We start from the raw sequence: 21,974 nt of genomic DNA on the forward strand, positions 1-21,974 counted from the left end.
AATAGTAATATTTTAACCTACTATTTTCATCATCTAAATGATTTCCAGATTCAAACACAGAACTGTTTTTAACACAAGACTTGGTGGTCCAGTAATTTATGTATCTGTTTATTTACTGTATTATTATTTATTTATTGCGGTTCAGGGAAACCGCACAAGCAATCTCACACATCCTGCCTGTAAAGCAAAATTGATGAGTTTGTGCACAAGTCAAGCGGCTGCATGTGATTTCTCACTGCTGGAAAGAAAGAACCTTTTAACCTGCACATTCACACCCCCCATCCATTCATCAGGGTTTCATGCTGGCAGACCCCACACAGCGTTAGAGGCTAAACAGCTGGTGGTGAGGAGGGTGAAGCAATGCCAGCCCACACTGTAAAACTGGACACAGTTTATACTAATTGTACCGTGAAAAACCTGACACAGTGATTCAGTCAGAGTGCATGGGAAAAGGCAGGGGTTTGAAAGTTGGAGAAAAAGGAAAGAAAGGTTATTCAGTAGCAACCAGACCTGAAATCCAAACTGAGAAATAAAGCACGTTTGCTCAACTATTCTTTTGCAGTGTCGCAAATTCTTCAAAAAATCCACTGTCCAGCTCCAATCCAGGCAACACGTGGCCTCCAGGTGCTCCATCACAATTTCCATCTGCCAGCTGTCAGACAGCCTGCCTCTGAGTATCACCGAATGCAGACAAAATGACAACTACACAAAACACTTAACTGTTTTGGGAACCACAGATCGAAGAGACATAAGTGAGTATGTAATAGAACTGAGTCAGCAGTGGATTTATGAGGTTGCGGATATGCATGAATCTTCTCAAAGCAATGGAAGCTCTCCAACATCTGTGTTGATGCTTTGGACATGTGACAAATCAACCATTTCCTTCTGAGGGAGACAGCGCTGACTGGGGGAATTTAAGAATTGGACTGAACCTGTTGAATCACGCACTCCAATAAATACATACAGTGAAATGTAAAATACCAGAACCTGCGGAAGCATCTGCTAAAGGTGTTGACAAAAAGACATATACTAATCATTGAATTTATGTTTTAATGATATGACATGATTATAGTTTAAAAAGCTAGACAAACAGGAGGTGCAACTGGCTCTACTAGGATTTGGTCAGAAAAATGAATACAGCAAATAACAGATGTCTATAAAACAGAGATATGAATTGTCTGCATTCTGACTTTGACAAACAAATGATGGAGAGAAACAAGGAGGGTCCTGCTGACATCTTTTACCTCAAAACAGTTTCTCAACAGAGTCGCACATGTAATATTTGTTTGTTTACACATTTTGTGAGTGGTCAAAATTGAGCTATTCTTCAGAATTATGCTCATCGATACTTACTTTGTATTTGTGCTGTGTCACTGTTTTCGACGTTATAAAAACAAGACTAAAGCTGCAATTTGGACAGGATTAACATTACAGGTATAAGGATGAATGAAATAACCATTCTGTTCCTAGGTAATTTAACTCATCATTCCAGGCATTTTAACCATCGTGAAATTACAGGATGTCGTCTGTGCTAGACATGGACGTTCTGCTTGAGGTGAACGTGAGGCAAACATACTGTTCGAGTTGAATTTGAGTCAAAAATGACATTCATTCCCAGAGTCATAACTCAGTCAAATCTAACCACACAGGCATCAAACACATATTGAAATCATTCAGTGTGACTTACATGTCCCAAGGATATCATTATCTCCGATGTTCGATGCAAGAAATGTCCCTAAATCTACTTAGAAGTCATGGAGAAAAGATGCTTCTGAACTGCTAATAGCTAATTTGGCATACTTTTTATGGTGCCAGTTTGCTGAAATGTAAACAAATATTGCCAGAAAACACATTCTCAAAAGAGAACACCACTACCTACTTGTAGCTGACATTCCAACATGCCATTTGATGGAGGTTTTATGGGGTCTTGTTCTCTTGATGGCTTTAATTTTTCTGTCATCCTAGATAGGCCATTATGTTGATGTTAGCATGTTTACATCTATTTCATATTAGTAAAAATATTTCAGACAAAGTGCCATTTCTTGCCCAAAGTGGTGGAATTACTGACTGACGGACAGAATGACATTGGCAGTCATGGTGCCGCACTGCTAGCTTGGCTAAAGGGACAAACCTTTATAACTTCAATTCACGCAGATACAATGTTCTATTCCAACCTCAGGAGGTTGCTCAGCAAGCTAAGCCACATCAGGCTTAGCAAATCTTCCAAATAAATCAACTTTTTATATGCTGGATCTCCATTATGTACGCTTTTCATTTTTCCTACACGCTGACTGTTGGCATTTCCCTTTATTAATTCAATCAATAATGTCATCTGTTATGTTATCATCTTGTTGCTTCCCTCCTTTGTTATGTCACTTTATTTTCTCTCCTATCCATTGTACTGCCTTCCAGTTATAAGCTTAAAATGACAGGCCTTTCCAGCCATTTTTCAACACCATCCAAAAATCCCTTTCATTTATATTAATATATTTTTGCCCCCGAATTACAACATAATGACAACTTTTCTGTAAAGCAATTATTTTTGGTTGTAGATTTGGTATTCAGCCAAATGAAAGCACAAATTTAAGGAAGGGAAACACTGGGGTCATTGTGGTCACAAATGGGCAAGATTAAGCAACAAAAACACTTGGTTATGTTTAGAGAAAGATCATGGTCTTTGTTACATCTTGAAAAAGTCAACAGTGGCCTGAAGCGTGATAGAGTTTCCGGTGTCAGTCTTGTGCTTTGTACAGCCAAGAATTCACCCCGATTTCCTCACTACGATGTTTCTACGCAGTGTAAGTGCATCACGCTACTACAAAAGAAAATGTTCTCCAGAAGACAAAGCAAATTGGATGCATGTGAATGTAATATAGGAAACAGTGTTGGTCGTAGTATACTAGTTGAGTCTGATCCCATATGGCACAATCACTGTGGATAAGTCAGGCATTTTCACAACAGGTGGCAACACAGCTGGAGAGCATTAGCAACTAGGAAAATGAAGACGCCACGGAAGAAAATTCTGAATTCCGAGTTCTCACACAGTGAAAAGGATTTTAAAGGCTCAATGAAATCTGATAAGCAATGTTTTAAGTATCTAATATTCCCTACAAGCTTGAATGCTTCTCAAGGCTCTCAAAAATGACAGCAGCTATAGTCAGCGTGGAGTCACAGAAGTCAACCAGTCCACAACAGATGCTCACAACCTCCATTACACAACACCCATAACAGAATTGCAGTTTTTCAGTTACTGCAGTGTTTTCAGTGGAGATGCAACATGGCAGACCGGATGGAGCAGCGTAATTTTACAGGAGTCCAACCATCCAAGCTGTTCCACCTATCCAGTTTGCAGTCATGGTGGTAGCAGGCTGAACAAAGTGGCCCAGATGCCCTTCTCCACTGCCACATCTTCTAGTTCTTTCAGGGGAATCCTTAAAGAATGAGATGGATGAGATGTACACTATGATTCCTTAAGGCTGCTCTGAGTCTGTCCCAAGGTCTCTTTCCCATTGGATGTGTCCAAGGGGCATCCTGATCAGATGCTTGTACCACCTCAACTTACTTGGACAATCGCAACGGAGCAGATGGAGGTCTTGATTGAAGTGACAGGCCCACACATTAAAGAATCTGACTGACAACTGTGCAATAGAATTGTAACATACAAATTGAGAAGTAACTTACTGTAAAGGGATCTGTATGTGGTTTTTTTGCATGAATATTTATCATTGATAAAATGTCATATTTGTGGATGGTTAGCTTGCTGCAAATCTTCAATTTGTTTCTCATAATCATCATTCATGTACTATTAGTTATAATGTTATAATGATACTCCATCAAGTTTTTGCATAATGACACAGTCTGTCAAAACTAAATAGTTGTGAAAGAATGATGAAGCAGGTTGATTAACAGCTTTACTGCATTTTTTGCTTTAGAGTTGTGCTAATTTTGCAATGACTGTTGTGTAATGTGCTTTTTCACTGTTTCTCTTCTTCCACAGTATGAGTTGACAAGTTTGCAAAGCTACCAGAAACTAGTCTCCTGATGCCTCTAGCTGTCCGCATCCATCATGTGACCCTTGCCTTGCATGTCAGAGCGATCCGTTGAGAGTCTCCCTTCAATTCAACAGCAAATGCAGGTGTATCAAGTGTATCAGCAGGTTTGCATGTCAGCGTGTCATTAGCAGTGTAAATGAAATGCTAATGTCTTTTGATGATCCAAAAGTTTACGAAACTTTTGTATCATGGAAAGAATCAATGCTAGTGAAAGCACTGAATATACGGTATGTAGCATTTAAGCATAAATAAAGTAAAATGTCGATATAGGCTTTTAAAAGTCAGCCTTTAAAACCCATGTCAGCTGAACGTTAGTCGAAAGTCAGTAATGATGACATGATAAAGTCCTGGAAATGTTCCCATTCCTGCCCTTGATCTTGACTTTGGCACTGGCTGTTGCAGTAGAAGTAGAAGTGTTGCAGTCCTGCACTTCTAAATGAGAGGTGGTCGTAGCTCCTGATGCGATGTTATCAGTGCCAAGAAGTGAATGCATAGTAAAGGGAGATGAAAAGTTTTAACCTGAAGCCTAAAGAACAGACAAAGTCTGAACTCATTAAGTAGAGAGGGGGGATCTCCCTGGCAACAGCGCTATGTTTTCATGACACAGCCATACATAGCAGACAAGGAAGGGGAGATCAGCTATGTTAAGCAGCAGTTCTCCATAAACATTTATTTGTTCTTCCGAGGAACTCGTTAAACATGGCAGACTCTTTTGGCCCCAAGCAACCTAATTTGTCTTGACATTCCTAAGAGGGGAGCCCCGCTTCCCTCGTAAGCTGTACGCATGTAAGACAGACAGCTATACTACCAGCTGGACAGCTGAAGAAAAACTTGTAGAGATATTATACTGCTGATGTGCAGTCTTTCATACATTTGGTGCAAGAATTTCTATGTTCTTGGCTTCTTTCCATAATCCATAATCTCAAATGTTTTAGTAATACACTGTTTAGTTAAACAAAAGTCAAAACACATGAAATCATATGAGGTCGGTGTTTTAAGCTATAAACAAAGAGATACATCATGAAACCCTAACTTGTGTGTTTGCTTGAATAACGAGGGATTTTCGGCAGTTGACCGACGTGAGAATGATCACAAATCAGTGAGGTTTACAGTAGAGCCTTTGGAATGATTAAAACATTTCGTCAATTCAGAGTCACATGCTGCATTTGATATTTATGACTCAATCATTTGAAATTCTTGCCAGATTCAGAAACAGGCAGTACCATTAAAGGTCCAAGGTCATTTATTTATTTATTTTCAGGCACAAAGCAGAGTGATCAACATCGCTGTATATGTGTCTGTGTTAGCCGAATGGCTAATTTTCAACCGTAGTCCCTTAACCACATGCAAACTAGTCATTAAAAATATATTGTATACATTGACCTTGTCATTTAAAGCTGCATTACAATTTTTTTTTGGCCACTTGGGGCAGCAAAACAAGCTTTAAAAACCTGACATATTAACCCCATAAGGTCGTAATTGCTAAAATGTTCCATCTTCGTCACCATCTAGTCACTTACTTTGTCTGTGTGCCGTTTAGTGCTGGGCAGGTAGTGTACAGTGGGTTTTTCAGAGCTTTTTCACTGAAAAACAGCTGCCTGCTGTGTCTGGGAGTGACGCTCATAAAGCAGTACAACTGATCCAAAACAGTAAAGTAGCAGGCCAGCAAACCAAAGCAATGAACTAAAACAGGCTTAAAAGCTCTGCAGAGCTGAGGGAAACAGCAGAGTTGGGTGACAATTCCTTGTGGGTTTCTGCCTGTAAATGACTGCTTTTCATTTAACTTTCAGTAAATGGTTAGTAAAAAACTATGGATTTGTGCAGCTTTACAAATCAAGCAGACATAGAAGTACATAACATCCCAATGGAGTTGTGTTTCTGTCCACCCTCTGAATGTAAGACTGAAATATATGGCTCTTAAGCTTTCTACTCTTTTCCATTGGGGAGCTGGTGCTGGGTATTGGGTGTACAAATCGTCTGCCTGCTGCTGCTGAAAGGGGGGTAGCGCGGTTTGCAGGCTAGAAATCCAAAAAAAATGAGCTAGTAGAAGCTTAAAAGCTCAGTAGAGCTGAGGGAACTGCAGAGTTGACTGATAATTCTTTGTTGGTTCATTCCAATGAGCGACACCTTTCAAATGATCCGTTGTCAATATAAAAATGTTGATAAGTGCTGCTTTAAAGCTAGGCCCCCCCCAAAATATTCATACACAATATTCTTCCAGATTACTGAGCACATCCAAAAGACCAGTAAAGGAAAACTGATGTGGTTGATGGAAGAGCTTCTTGGAGTAGTTTTCACAAAAAAAATGGAAAGCATTTAAGATAACACTTAATTGATCCCCAGCTGGGAAATTTAAGAAGGGTTACAAAAGAGGGGAGAAAATTAAAAAGAAGAAGGAAGCAAGAAGTAAACTGCTAAATTGCTTAACAACATCCATTTCCTTTTCACAGTTGATTCTGTGAGCAACACTGTGGCTTAAGAACAACATGCTGCCAAACAAAGTGTTGTATTACACTGCTGATGGCAACACCTCTTTACCCCTGTGACAAAAATATTCACTCAGAACAAATGCACACAGTCATCAACTCGAGTGCTCGGTGAGTGTTTGTCATTCCGCGCCGTCTTTTCCTTCGGTAATAATGCGGAATGGCAAGACTAAATTTAAGCTGGGGGAAACTTTTCAGAAGCATGACACACATGGCTTTCTTTAAAACCATTCCAACAGCATGTTATCATACAGTGAGTGACCTAAACCCAATACAATGCATGTGTGTGCCATAGTGTCAATCACCCGGGCTGTCAGAACATTTCATAACTGGATAATGACGCTGTTGACACAGGGTTGAGTTTAACTTGACATCTGTGTTCACGTAAGACTAAACATTGACAATAATAAACTGTAAATAGGTCGTTGAACATTAACTGGGTTTTATCCCTTTTAACAGGGGACGTGATAAAGCATTCATGGCTAGAAGGCTACACAAGTGCCACAAGCAATCCTGAACTTACTTAGCTGCATATGGTGTCACTTTTTCAACAACAAAAAAATCAGGTTCAAAGGAATTCAAACTAACATGTTTGTTTGAATTAATTTGACGTATCCACCTCCCTGTCTCTCTAGCTTCAAGACCACCACTGCACTCCACTTTAATACACCTCTCTGCTCCCTGAGTACAGTTTGGCTTGGCCTTATTTCATTGGGTTTCACTATATGAGTGACTGAGTAGTGACTGAGGAGACTTAATATTGAAGGCACAGAATGTTAAAAGCATTTTCATATCTTTTACACAATCCAGAGGAAGATATTATACTGAATCCTCTCATTTCACATATAGTAGTTACAAAGCAGGAGAGGAAGACAACGAAAAGCAAAGTAATCAGGAGACAAGAGGTGTGGTAAAGTGCTAAAACGCCTGAAACTCAATAGATGTCTGGACTAGTCAGTGCACTGTTTGACTGAATGGATTAGCTGACTGGAACTGCATGTTAATAGGTCATCACTGGCATCTAGTGGTTGATTGCAGCACTTCAGAGAAATAACAACAAATTCACTCCACTAAACTTTATTTTCCTTTTCCTTTATTTTTGACAGTGGCATTGGCCCTAAATAACCGTACACTTTGTACAAATGGTGTAAAACTCTTTCTCCTCATAAATGCATTGCTTGCATTCACTCTCACTGAGAGCCAGAAGATGCTGGGTTGGCTGTTGGAACACTGAATACGCCACGTGAAGGGATGCTTTTCTGCTCAGTGTTAACACTCTTTAGCTGACCTACAGACAAAATGTGTGTGTGTGTGTGTGTGTGTGTGTGTGTGTGTGTGTGTGTGTGTGTGTGTGTGTCTTTGCGTGCGTGCCCACGTTTTAGTGCATCATCGGATCATTGCATTTTTGTGCAGCTATTGCCATCAGGTTACAATGTGGATTAACATGATACATGTCACATAGTACTTGCATATTGAATACCCAGTCCCTACAGCTTTCCACCTGAGAACAAACCAACACGTCCCCCATTCACATACATCTTTTAGATTTGTCAAAGCGCACAAAGTAAAACCATTTTAAGGGAGGAGAGAACAGGTATTGCTGTTGCTGAGACAAAGTGTGCGCAGAAAGTAGATATTTGAAGCTTTTGAGCTTTAAATTACTGTGTGATACTACTGATAACAAAAGCAAGAATGGATAACTCTGCTTCAGCTCAGGTATACAACTATGTTCATGAATCCAAAACACGGCCCTCCTCCAAGAAGCCAATGGAGGACCTCCGAGGTGTGTGATGTGATGTTTGAATGGATGTAAACAAACAAAAAGAGCATAAAATACATCTTTAGTCGTTATCATGCAGTTGCACTCAATGTCATTTTCACAGCACGGAAATCTGAACTACTATAAACACCGATACACCTGATACACACTGAATCCGCTGCGCTGTTTGTGCAAATTTAAAGGAAAAAATCCACACAAAAACGAGATTCAATTTGTTTGAAAACTATGTGACTCCTATGCTATGGCCTTTGCAGTCACCAGACCTCAAGCCAACTGAACACCTATTTGAGATTTTGGAGCAATGTGTTGGACAACAATCTCCACACAGGGCCAGATTAACCAGCTAGATGGCCATGGGGCAAAAATTAGCGGTCCCCACAGTCCCCTTACTGTCTGTGCTTTTTGTATATATGTTGTTTTAAAATGCACTTCAAGTACTCCATTCATGAAATACTACCTGGCTCCAGCTTTCCTGCCTGTAAATTATTTTATAGTAATGTGATTTATAAATAATCAAAGTATAATAACTTCCCAAGAACAATGTTGAATTAGCAATGAAGTTCTGAATCTCGGATCTTGATAAAAACTTAAAGATATTAACGACAGGCTAGGTAAAAATTCAAGATCTGCCTTAAGGTCAGGGTACGCATGAAACAATCTAGTTCGCAAGAAGTGGCGTCTAAGCACGTCTGAAGGCGAAAGTGTGGATTAAACCCTGCTGTTGTAGAGAGGGGCGAGACAGTGGAGATGGAGGTGCAGTCATTGTGCCAAATGGGCATGCTTTTGTTGGATTGTCAGTTTTGGAAGGTCACTGAAATCGTTGGATGCAACCCCAACCCCATTCCTACGTCAGTAAGGGGTGGGCGGGGGGAGTGGGTTTTTAGATGATGTTTGACAATGTGACAAGTACTTTGTCTGAAGGCTCCTGCTGCCTGTAATGCCCGAATCACGTCTGTTTGTTCCGTGCTTTAGTCGTTCATATTACCAAAAAAAGGAGCAATTAATCAAATCGCCTCAAATTAGTTGCCGTGCCGTAAACGAAGGGTTCCTTAAAGTCTGAGGCCCAGTTTGTAATTCAGCCTTGTCTTCACCGAAATCATCAAGAACACCCGACGAGGGAGCATCTTTTGGAAGAATGGTGTTCCAGCACTTCAGTAGAGATCCACAGAGTTGGAGAATCTATGACAGGAAGCACCGAAGGTGTTCCGGCTAAAACAATTCATGTTGGTTTTTCCTTGAATTTGTCATCCCTCTGTACATCAGCAGGAGTTTGATTTGAAGACAGAGCTTTCAGATATGAAAATAATAAAGAAACTGTCCCCATATCCTTGAAAATGCCCCATGGCTGTTGTCCAAATCCCATGACTTGTTCCATTATTCACTGCCTATATATCTCAACATGACTTCATCAGTACAAACTGTCTCTCTTCTATTTAGCTTAAGGAGAAACTGGCTCAAACTCACGCTATAAACTGAGCTGCACAACAATATGGAAATCACATGTGAATTCTATATTTGGGCTGGACTTTCCCTTTAAGAGCAACTTTCCTCTTTACAGATACACAGAGATTCTGAGCTTTAACCCTCCGTACAAAGCTGTTCAAGCTCCCAGAGTATGTCCACCTGATACATCAAAGCCACTGTTTCACAATATTTAGTGGATCTGACATGCTGGTAAAATTCATGTTTTACATGAGAATTGTTTGAAAGAAATATGGCTCTATCAGTATGTTAGTGCCTCCATCTTAAACATTTCATCTTTTTATGCACTTTCCATTTGACACCAAAGGCTTATTTGCATCCTTTACAGCCAGAATAATCTTCATCAATTCTGCTCTACTGTTCCTATTTCCTGTAGATTGATAACATCTTTGTGATTGTCATCCCCTTACTCAATGACTATACCCAGGGCTTTCAGCAAACCATCAGACAATAAAAGAAAAAATGGAATTCATACTTAAATCTCACTGTTTTACAGCATGCAAGCTTCAAACAATGTGTGTTTTCACTTGAGAAAGTCGTCATTAAGGTCAGTTAGTGCAAAGAGGCGAAGCTGGCAGCATCCAGAGAGGTAGGGGAAACAGGGCTGTCGAAGGTGGGGTCGGGCATATGTAAAGCCGCTCGTTTACTTTTCTTTGAGTGAGTCTTGGTGTGACGTGAAGGAGAAGCATCGTCTTGGGAGCTGGCGGAATGGCGAGCCCCGCAGCTCATGGAGAGTTCCGGTGAAGGGTCAGAGTTCACCCCAGGGCTGTTGTCTGGGCAGGTAGGAGCTGTCTGAGGTTTCCCCTGAGGGCACGAGGTGGACAGGAGCGGAGGGAGTGTGGCTGACTCCAGCAGACCTTTAGTTCCCTGTGTGCACTGGGGAGACGTGAGAAAGAGGAGGGCAGAAAAAAAGACAAGCATTGATGAGACGAGCCAGTGAAGTTAACAGGACCAACAGCAGGGTGTTAAATCACTGTGTTGAATGCAGCGACAGCCGTGCAGGATGAATAAAAGGGAAGCTGGGAGTGCAAGCAGGCCACATGAGTGACCTGAAGCAGCAGTTCCCAAATGTTTCAAGCCGTACATTTGCATATGGATGCACATTAGACCTCGGAGATTGTATCTGATAGGTTTTTAGCCCAATGAACATCCAAGAGCATTGTCTGGTAGACGGTACAAAATTGTATTAAAAAAAGAGCAGAAAATTAATAAATTACAGTTTTTCTGCAATTAAATAAAGTTTGGTGGCATGCACGTAACAGATTAAAGAAAGAATAATGAATGTCTGAACCAAAAAAATCCACCCAACGGGTGTCGAGACATTTCACTGAAAACTACAAATGTCAATCTGGCCCACTAGTCACTAGTCTTTAGCTGCTGGTTCATCTAGTGTCGCTTACAATCACAAAGACATTCAAAAATCATACTGCCAATAATATTATCCTGCTGTTGGTGTTGGGTCTTAAACCTCTTTTCATTAATATTTAACATAAGCTGTTAACACAACATTGACATATTATCACCTATCCACCAACGTTATAGCAAAGGGGAACTTTCCTATTTACATAGCCACTACTAGACATGAAGTAACATTAGGATTTTTTTACTCATTTAATAGTTTGTAATTTGTAGTCATGTTTCTTGCCACTTGATGAATGTAAATCCACTACTTGTTTTCCTGTAGCTCTGTTTTGTTCTCCACCAACTGACAAAAATATCTGTCCCTTTAGCTGTTAAATGTTCCACTATGTCCACCAGCTAGATGCTAATTTATTCAGCTGGTTGTTTGGTACTGGGCAGCCAGAGTACAACGGGTTTATGTGACCTTTCTCACTGAAAATAGCTGCCTGTTGCTGCTGGAAACAAAGCTGATGTGAATGCTGAGAGTGAACCCAAACAGTAAAGTCGTGGGCCATAAAATCTAACCAGCGAGCTGAAAGCTGCTAAAACACTCAATAGGGCTGAGGGGAACTGCAGCTGGGTGATAATGTTCATTCGTTTCTCACTATGACCAAATCACATTAGATCTATTCATTTTGTCAATTGTTACCATAAAAATACTGATTAGTGCAGCTTTAAACACTTTTCATTTGAATTGCACATTTTAAAATTCTTCAGCCCTCAGGCTATAATGCTGTTGTTTGATCAGCTAATGGATGAACTTGAAGAGCATACAGCCTCTGGAGTCCTTTTTTATTCAAATTTAAAACACTAAATTTTAATCTAGGTTAAACAAAATGCCAGTTCTCTATTCACTGTGTCTTCTCTATTCAACCCTCTGAACTGAGGTTCAGAGGGTTAAGATGATTTACTCATTTAATAGTTTGTAATTTGTAGTCATGTTTCTTGCCACTTGATGAATGTAAATCCACTACTTGTTTTCCTGTAGCTCTGTTTTGTCACCAACTGAAAAATATCTGTCCCTTTAGCTGTTAAATGTATGTCCACCAGCTAGATGCTAATTTATTCAGCTGGTTGTTTATGTGACCTTTCTCACTGAAAATAGCTGCCTGTTGCTGCTGGAAACAAAGCTGATGTGAGTGAACCCAAACAGTAGCTGCTAAAACACTCATAGGGCTGGGGAACTGCAGCTGGGTGATAACACATTAGATTAAACACTTTTCATTTGAATTGCCTCAGGCTATAATGCTGTTGTTTGATCAGCTAATGGATGAACTTGAAGAGCATACACAAATTTAAAACTAAATTTTAATCTATCTATTCAACCCTCTGAACTGAGGTTCAGAGGGTTAAGATGATTTAATTCTAGGTCAATTAAGCTTGCCGTGAGTACGTGGACATTTAAACAATGGTTTCCAATGTGTCCCTATGTAGCTTTCCACCCTAAACTTAAAAATAATACACTCATAAGATATCATTATATAGTGGTCAAATTCCCGTCAGTTAATTCAGTCTTGCTAAGTTATCAATTAAATGGCTGTGATGTCTGTATCATGTACCTCTGAATGAGCTTCCTGCCATAACTACATACCTGTACATTGTGAATTAGTTTTACACACAGTACACCCTAAATTGTTAAATTACACAATGCAACGCAGTGAACATAAAGTAATGCGTGAGTACAGAAGCCAGCCACGAGGAAATGCAGGCACAGCGGTGGGCACAGAGAGACTGCACTCGCTTTCCCTTTCTCTATAAACAGGCTTACCAAGCTCAAGCCCCGCTTTTCCTGCTCTAAATGTGGCTAATCAGCCAGTACAGGACACAGCAAAGTCCAGACATTTCTCCTCCTCGTGTTGGTGGTAAGACAGGCACAGAGACAGACCACATACAGAACAGCAAGTTAGGACTAGTGAATGGACACAAAGCGGACGTACTGATACAGGGTCAGTTTGTTTGGAGCTTTTCTTCCCCCTTGGAAAACACAATTATACTCCAATATGTAAATAGGTAGGGTGGACAAACAAAACAATGAAAAATTTGTACAAAAAGATGATGAACTGCATGGACAAATATGCATGTTCTCATTAAATTTTTACTTTTTAATTTGTGAACCATTACAAAATAGAATATGTATAAAATCAGGGTGAACAACTAAAAAAAAACGAAAAAAAAAAACAATAAAAGCATGTAGGAAAAAAGTGGGAAATGATGTTGATTGGCTTGATCTGTCACAGATAATTTGGTGCTGTAACCTTTTAAATGCAGTTAAACATGACAGTTAACATGAGACAGGAGAAGAGGAACCAAACACAGGATAAAAACAAGGTACTGCAGGTACAGAAAATGCTTCCCTCACTGCTTCCGTGTGTCAACTGAATTCAAAAGACTATTTTTACACCCTCACCAAACTTGACTCAATAACAAAATAAATTTAGCTGGCTTTCAGTTTATTCCATACAAACAAATAAATCCTTTGGTGTAAACAAAAAGGAGTTTTTCTACATGCCAAACAGCAGCCACTCTGCTACCTGATATGACAGTATTGTGGCTCACACTGCAACTCTATCTGAAGCACAGTTACGTCTAGTGGACAAAAATTGCTTTACAACTCTCCAGGCATCCTTTTATACAAGTGAGCATTTCTGAGAGGATGAGGAGCTCAAAACAACATCTGAGTCTTCACTCCTCACAACTTTTGCTCCCTTCCTTCCTTGTGAAACACCCTGAGTCAACATACAGCACAGGAATTAAATACTAATTTGTAGACTGTGAAAAAAAAAAGAAGCAAAAAAATAGATAACATAAAAAAATAGATAGTGAAAAGTATTTCTGGTGCTTATATCAAAAGAAAAACGGCAGTTAACCTGATTTGTTCATTGCCATGAGGTAAACCTAACTGAGTTGTTCAGCAGTGCATTAACTTTCCCTAGTGGCTGTCTACAGCGGTCAGGCTGACAAGGCCAACAGCAAACCACACCTTAATAAATCTTCATCTAAAAGAGCAGCTTTAGTAAAATAGGCCCATTTTCCTCCCGCCCCCTCCCCTACCCAGGGAGCTTTGATTAGTTATGTCTATTCTAATTGTCAGCGTACACTACATTGTCACCATATTTCAAAAAATAATTTTAAGTCGTTTCCATAGACAGAAGTAATAAATACAGATGTGTAAACCTGCCTACAGCAGCCCTGAGAGGCAAGTGAAACTTTTTGTGTTTTATAATTTTTTATTTGTGAAAACAAGCCCTGAGAAGCAAGTGAATGTAATGTGGTAAAAAGCTTTGGTTTTTTTTGGTTTTTTAAAGTGTATGTTTTTGTAATACTCACCATCTGGCAGAAGGTTTTTCAGACAGAAAGCCAGAAAAATGTATAAACTAATAAAGAATTTTTTAAAAATGCAAAAAAAAAATCAAACAGGACTTAAACACCAGTCTCCTGGGTGAAGGTCCTATACCTAACCCATTCATGCACCGCAACCTGCTTATTGCGTGGACTTTGTCGCTCTTTATACTATCTCACCGGACTTCCTAAAGCCTTTTTGGAGGAATATCTTCACCAATTAAATTACATCTCTAGCCAAAAGAAAGACATGACAGTAATCTTACATAACTTGCTAACACACAATATATGTACCTTGTGTTTAGAATGCATGGAGAACTTAAAAGTTGCCTGAAGGAAATGATGAATGCTTTTAGTCCTATTTAGACTCGGGTAGTGGTGCACTCCAGCCTCTTGTGGCCGGAATGAATATTACAAAAAAAGGCAAAAAAACACTTGCCTCAGATGGCTTCCGTATCTGACTGTAGTGTAAATACAGTTTATGGAAGAATTAACCCATACACAGCAGTCAACAACAGGCAGCAGACAGATGCTGGGTCGGGGCTACAGCAGGCAACAAGTTTTGTTGGGAGCTGGGGGGTGTGGGCACAGGAGAGAGGGGTTCCTGCAAGCCAAAAGCCAGCTGGGAAGATCCTCCTACCACATTTATCTCGCTTTTAGTGGCCTGAGTTGGCACTTCGATGTCCGCACCACCTGTCTGGGCAGATTCATCTGCAGGCAGGAAACCTCGTCTGTCGATCAAGCTGAAACAGGACAGAAACAAGGAAAGTCCAAGTCCCCTTTCAGACTCGACATTTCATGTACCCTTAGTGATGGACACTTGCAAACTGTACAGAAAGTAGACTCAAAAAGGTTGTTGCAAAGGCATTTTGGACACAAAATGCGTCTTCATTTCATACACAACAACTGAGAACTACAAATAAACCCGTTTCTTGCACATCCCATAGACAGGCATGTGCAACTCAGAAACATGAAGCTTTCCAAATAAGACAGTGTCCTGGGGTTTTCAACTGCTCTGATCTGAAAAAACAAGCAGTATGAAGAGTTTATCGTAAGCTCTGGGAACTACAATTTAAATTTGAAACAAATAATCAAACTGATCAAATGTCTCCCTAATTATGAACCTTGCTTTGGATTACACTGGCTGGTGATGCTAACACAATGTAAAATTGTGAGACCATGGAAATCAGTTAAACCTTCATTTGAGCACTGTCCAATGCAGCCAGTTAGGAATGAGTTATATTTAGAGTCTCAGGGTGTCAAGACACGGAGCCTATTATTGCATCACATTAACAAGAGATCGATGTGTCTCAATATGTACTACAGGCTTTGCTCACTGTATCTGTCTGATAAAACCGCAGTTGATGCATTTTTATTCTCCATCATAGAGCTGGGTTAGGGTTTATTTGCTGTTCAAAAGTTTCAAATGTTTAAAGAAATTCTGACATGTCAATATTTAACGTGAGTTTTAAAAAAATAATCAGCAACTCATAAAAATAGTCGACAAATTAACTGATTAACTGAAATACCTAGAAAAATATTATGCAGCATGCAAGGCAGTGTGCTTTTGTCAAGGAAAAAAAGAAATATGACATTTACAGTTCATGCATATTTGAGACATCTGTGAAACCAAATGTCGTCGGCATCTGGATGAGATATGCCAATGAAAACCGTTAGGACGACTTCAGCATGAGGATTTAATCATGCATGGATTCCATTAGTAATCCACTTAGTATGTGAGACTTAAGACTAACCTAGGTGGCATGGGTCCACAGAGCATAGAACAACAGTTGATAAAGATGTTTTTATGACTGTATGGGTTAGTGACATCTTCTCCACTCTTTCCTGACCAGGAGCCTTTAATCTGGAAAAACAAAAAAACAAACAAAAAAAACAAACAAAAAACAAAAAAAAGAAACACACTTGTTATAACTTTTTTAAAGATTTTGCAGGGGTTTTTTAAAATTTTTTTTTAGATGTATTCACTCACTCCATAAAATGTTACAAAAATGAGAATACTGCAAAGGTTTGTGTTTGTGTAAAGTAATCTTTTAATGTGCGCTGCACAACGTCAACACTTACATTTATTATAAAGTTATTGAAAAAAAGCCATAGTGTTTGGGAGCTTATGTTTTATATTTGAAATGATCTATTATTTCAATATCACATTTTTACATGCATTTCTTAAAGCTCAGCTCAAATTTGACTCAAAACTGTATTTCTTTGCATTTTACAAACGTAACAAATAAATGCTCTTGACCTATTTTTGTACCACGAGACACCAAAACAGGTAAGGGTGCAAACCCTTGCCAAACTCAATGTATTACTCACGTCTTCATTAGTGGTCAGGTTGGAAGCGACTAAGTATGTATGGAAGCCGGAGAGGCCCAAGATGGACCAGACTGAGAAGAAACATATCACCAGCTCCACTGCGGTGGAAGGTTGGGTTAAGGAGAGCATCAGTATATTAGCGGAGGGTAGAATAAATAAAACCCGCTCACCGACAGTGTCCGTTTACTCAGGAAATCTTAAACACAGTTGTGAGTAAAGGATATCTGCCTGGACTCTCTTGCAGAGCAAACACCAGGCCTTTTCCACCTTGAGCCCCTGAAAGAGAGGCAAAAAATAACAGTGAAGCGAGGCCCACGGTGTGTTTCTGAATCTATTAAAAGGTGAAACGTGTGTAATCGTGCTGGAATTCCCAAAGCGGCAGTTGCAATTTAATTATCCTGATGTGGAAGCAGTAATACCAGTCAAACTCAAATTAGTTCATTTTAATCTAACCCCTTAGTGAGCAGGAATTTTGGATGAAATAGAATTTGAACACTCTGGTAAGCTGCCCAGTGGGATCAAGTAAAGAATACCAGACACTTCATGCAGTCACAAAAAATATCCTTCATATTTTTCTTATCACGCCTGAACTGCTCTGACGTGGTAAACCTCACCCATCTGGCAGTCTGAGCGAGACAAAGCAAACACTAACAGTTACTGGCAGGTGCTGTTTGAGGCAGGTGTGTTAGCAGTTACTATGAGTAAGCCCCTGCCTGTTTTTGAACCATGAAACACCTGTGGACCAGAGCATAAACACATACTCAGTGCTAGATGTGTGGTCACACAGCCGAAGATGAACGCCGTCAGGAAGGAGAGCGACACGATGAAGGTGTAGAAGAAGCGGTAGTTGCGTTTCCCTACGCAGTTCCCCACCCAGGGGCAGTGATGGTCGAATCGCTCTGAAAGAGAAGTGCACAAAAAGAGAATTCACAATAAACTCAAAGTGAAACCGCGGCCATTTTAATTTAGAGGAATTGTTCAACAGTTGCGCTGATATGTTGCTGATATGTCATTCAGGCCAGTCCAACCTGAACTAGAGGAAAAGAATGGTGTTCACTGTAGCCTCACGAAACCTGTATTTATTATTCATCATTGGTAAATGTCATGGTGCCGCTGTGTAACCACAGCTCACCCACACAGTTGTCACACAGGCTGCAGTGGGAGGTGCGTGGAGGCCGGAACATCTTGCAGGTGAAGCAGTACTTGAGCTTGACCACCTGCTGGTTGATCAGGACTTCCTTTGTGCGTGGCGGAGGCCGATAGCTTGTGTTTCCAGTGTTGTCTACAGATCAGAGGATGGAAAATACAAACACAGACGGGCAACATTAAACCAGACTTACTGATCAGTTGAAATGACCCTAAGAACTACTGGTCTGGCTTATCACCATTAGCACCTACACCCTTGCCATTTATCATAGGTAAAGGGAAAGGAAATACCGATCCTTGTTTTTACTTAACTGCATGGCAAAATAATACAAGCGGCAAGAGGGAGTGATGCCGCTTGGTTGCAGTGATTGCAAAGACATTGACAGAGAAGATTTACAATCAAAAGCTGTTTAATTTTAAACTTGTAGAATGCTATTATTAGCAGGCTTGTCACGCTACCTTTCGCAGCAAATGCTATCTCCCTGACACACTTGCTGTTCGCCACAATAATAATCACAAAGTTGACAACTTACACCTTTATAATTCTAATTTGTGAAGTGTGTGTTATGTGTCCTCACATAATTCCCAACATAGCACCACCCAGTGTCAACCTAAGTTTAAGACTTGATCTGATCGTGAAATTAGAATGAAAATTAGAAAGTCCTCAATTCTACATGCTTGCAGAAGGCGGAGATGCACACTTTATTAAGTACACCTTATCTGTAATCTAATGTAATAGCAATAGAGCAGCCCTGCCATGGCATCTATCTTTACGAAGCTCATCGTGTTCAGTTTTTGGTGACATTTTTGTAAATGTGGAGATTCAATTATTATTTATTATGGAGGCCATAGTTAGTGTTAGTGGACTACATTATAATTAGAGGTGTTTCTAATTTTTCATCCTTCCCATTCACATACATGAGGGGGCTCTGAATATAATGTAATGCAAAAGTAAGCACGATGTACTCAGACCCTTGGAATTGAATTCACTATTTAAACATGGCTTGCACTTTTTAATGAAATTTTAACGAGATCAGTAATTGAATTCAGCCTAAGACACTTGTTCAGAGACTACTGAGTCAGACAAAATGTCCAGAAGATTTCCTTAAAGTAAGAGTGGTGGGTAAATATTCAATACTTATGTCAGAGTCTCTTCTTCAAAAAATAGCTGGAACAACAGCAGAACAGTTGGGTAATGTGAACATCTTACATCACCACTGCCTAAACTTTGGTCGTGAGTAGGAGTTTACAAGGTGCCAGTGAGGCCAGCTTTAAACACTAAGGTCATTATACTGAAGCATGCCATATGGAAAGGAAAGATAATGTTGGCAAGACTCGAAACTGACAGTGAACATAACAGAGGGGCCGCTTTAAACAGGTCTGTGGTGAAAAATGGAGAGACTGGGTAAAGGGATCTGGACAGAATCTCATCAGGAGGGACAACAGATTTCTCAGTCTTGAAATAGTTCAGACCAAATCAAGGATCTTTAGAAGTCAACAGGACACCTTTCCTCCAGAAAAATGGTCCTAATGGCTGCTAATGTAACATTCATTACACTGAGTCACAACAAATGAATCTTTTCGAAAAGTCTCCATTGGACCCCTGCTGTGTCAAATGTTTGATCATCATTAAAACTAAACTGGCAACAGTATGAGTGGTGACTGCCCTAATAGAATTTGTCTTATGTTTTGATTTCAGATTAAAATAGCCAGCACTAGCAGAACGCCTTCAATCTCAACTGTGAATTGTGCTCTGAAGCAAAATAATATATGTTAAAGCTCTTGTGACAGTGCTGAAAATAGTATGTCCTTGTAGTCTAACATTCTACTGACCAGAGGGTGACTTACAAAGAAATGAGCTGAGTTTAAACTGTTTGCGTTTAGGGATCAAAGTCTCTTTAGGAAATATAAAGGCCTCATGGAAAGCTCTGGTGCCAGTGGTGGTCTAAATTCAGTTCCATAAACTGGCAGGAATACCGCTATGGGGGAAAACCGTGAGCACTTTAAAAACTGCTAAATTTTATGATGCTGGAAGACATCCATATAGCTCTGACCACAGCTGTGGCAGAGTTGGCCCTTACCAATCTGTCTCTCAATGTCTGCAGCCTCGTCTGGTGTCGCTCTGGGCAGGATGCCGGGGTCAGTGAAGCTGGTCTGGAGCAGGGTAATGACCACAAATACAAAGAGGACTCCTCCAATAACAGGTATGCAGCTGGTCAGGTGTTTGACCAGGAAGGGACAGCTGTGAGATGGAGCAGCACAGACCGAGAGAGGATGAATTACCAAAAACACACTTACCATATCAACAACAATCTCATATAAATGAGCCCACTATTTCACAAACCAAGGCCTCTAGTTTTAATTAATTTTCAGTGCTTTTAATCACAATCTGACTCCCAGGAGACAGAACACACTTTCACTACACGGTGATAAAAAGAATGCCATTTTCATATTCAGGCCCTATTCTTTATTTAAAGCACATATCATGTCACATTAACAGCTATGAAATCTGATATGTTATGTTGAATTGGGTATAATTTTTTAAGAATCATTAGGACCTGCTCTACAGTTCGGCGTAGATCTAATGCACCAGACGGTTCAATTCATTTGAATAAAATACCAATTTATAGAGCTGGTTTAGCACTTCTCGCCTTAATGTCGTGGAAGGTGAGGAGTATTGATTTATCATCCCCTCATCAGCAGGACAACGACTGGACTCATGTTAGAATCGCAGACCCGGCAGGAAACATGAACTCACTCAAATATAAAGAATAATCCACTTGTAATGAGAATAAGGCCCAGAGTGAGGGGCAGGACCCCACTCTGCTGGGCCACAATGATCCGTCCCTCGCAGTAGAAGCGATTCTTTCCGGGGAAAACTTCCCACTTTCTCCTCGGTCTTTTCGGCTCCTCTTTCTTGTCACTGTCGTTTCCATGTCGGGGTGGAGGGGTCGGGGTGGGCGTCGGAAGTGCCTGCGGGTCGATTTGCTGATACTCGCAGTTTTTCATGATTTATAGTGAAGTTTGGCTGCTCTGTCCAAATTCGGACAAACGGGGCATTTGTCCAGATAGCATCACCGACACCCGTTTACTTTGAGGCAGCTGAACGGAGCGAATGTCGTCATTCCACGGAGAGAACAAGCTAATCCTTTACTATGGGTATCCAGTTCCAAATAACCCAAAGACCCTGTGCTCGAGATTACATGTCCGTTACTTTCCATGCCTCTTCATGTATTCATCTATAAGACTGTCTCTAGAAATACTCAGCACAAATTCAAGCAATAACCATCTGGCCATCGCTAGCTTGGTAGCTGTGCCATTCAGACTACCCAGCTCAGCCAGCTGCGGACTATTTACCATCAGTAAACCCTAAATACCGTTACCACTGCTAGCTTGTTAGGTTGTTCGCCTTGCACATTTTAGCTGAACGTTTTGATAATGTCCATTTTGTCCTATATGCACAAATTGAAAGGAACACTAAAACTGTGTAATTTATGAAGCTTATTGCTCTCCTATCAAGAGTCCTGACACATTCGTGGCTAGTATTTTTTTTAGCTGCTTAATCATTAAAAAAAAATCACCTCGTTCGGAAAAATTGGCTTTTGTCAGACTTAACATAATGAAAAGACATATTTCCGGTTGCTCTTTTTCGAAATAAACAACATATTGCATCTTTGGTACGGTATTGCCCTCATAAAAATAGCCACATACTTTCCGCAATTTCATTAAAATATTTTTCTCTATAAATGTTATCTGTAGATAAATTGTCAAATATCGATTCATATTCCAAATTGTACAATATCCGGTAAATCAACGCCTCACTATGGCTAACTTGACCATCGCTTAGTCAAGCGAGGAGTTGTCAACATTATGGCCGGAAATTCTTTCAAAATAAAAGTGTGAAAATCATGACCGGTATTTGATGGTTCGGGTGGGAGTTTTATGTTATGAAGAAGT

General features: G+C 40.1%; 1 protein-coding gene across 2 annotated transcripts; it reads right to left on the reverse strand.

Moving 5' to 3' along the window:
• Positions 1-8,928: 8,928 nt before the first annotated feature.
• Positions 8,929-21,761, reverse strand: zdhhc18b (zinc finger DHHC-type palmitoyltransferase 18b). 2 transcript variants are annotated; one of them, XM_040121797.1, is made up of 9 exons: positions 21,599-21,761; positions 20,099-20,259; positions 18,004-18,153; positions 17,633-17,770; positions 17,096-17,147; positions 16,872-16,974; positions 16,295-16,404; positions 15,181-15,283; positions 8,929-10,676 (listed from the first exon to the last, which is right to left on the reverse strand). In XM_040121797.1, the coding sequence occupies exons 1-9, from the start codon at positions 21,646-21,648 to the stop codon at positions 10,353-10,355; spliced, it is 1,191 nt and encodes a 396-aa protein (XP_039977731.1). In that variant the 5' UTR covers positions 21,649-21,761; the 3' UTR covers positions 8,929-10,352. The 2 variants fall into 2 exon arrangements, with proteins under 2 accessions (XP_039977731.1, XP_039977730.1); XM_040121796.1 differs by lacking the exon at positions 21,599-21,761 and adding an exon at positions 20,776-21,592.
• Between the last annotated feature and the right edge of the window lie 213 nt (positions 21,762-21,974).

The sequence above is a fragment of the Xiphias gladius genome, chromosome 24, assembly GCF_016859285.1.
Source record: "Xiphias gladius isolate SHS-SW01 ecotype Sanya breed wild chromosome 24, ASM1685928v1, whole genome shotgun sequence".
In the NCBI taxonomy this organism is placed as follows: domain Eukaryota; kingdom Metazoa; phylum Chordata; class Actinopteri; order Istiophoriformes; family Xiphiidae; genus Xiphias; species Xiphias gladius.

Excerpts from the sequence above, each read along its gene's own strand:
- zdhhc18b (XM_040121796.1), bottom strand. The coding sequence starts at position 21,026 with ATGAAAAACTGCGAGTATCAGCAAATCGACCCGCAGGCACTTCCGACG. Across the intron at positions 16,975-17,095 it reads CTGCAAGAGAGTCCAGGCAG|CGCAGTGGAGCTGGTGATAT; the intron begins ATATCCTTTACT and ends CCAACCTTCCAC. Across the intron at positions 10,677-15,180 it reads CTAAAAGCGAGATAAATGTG|TGCACACAGGGAACTAAAGG; the intron begins GTAGGAGGATCT and ends ACGTCTCCCCAG.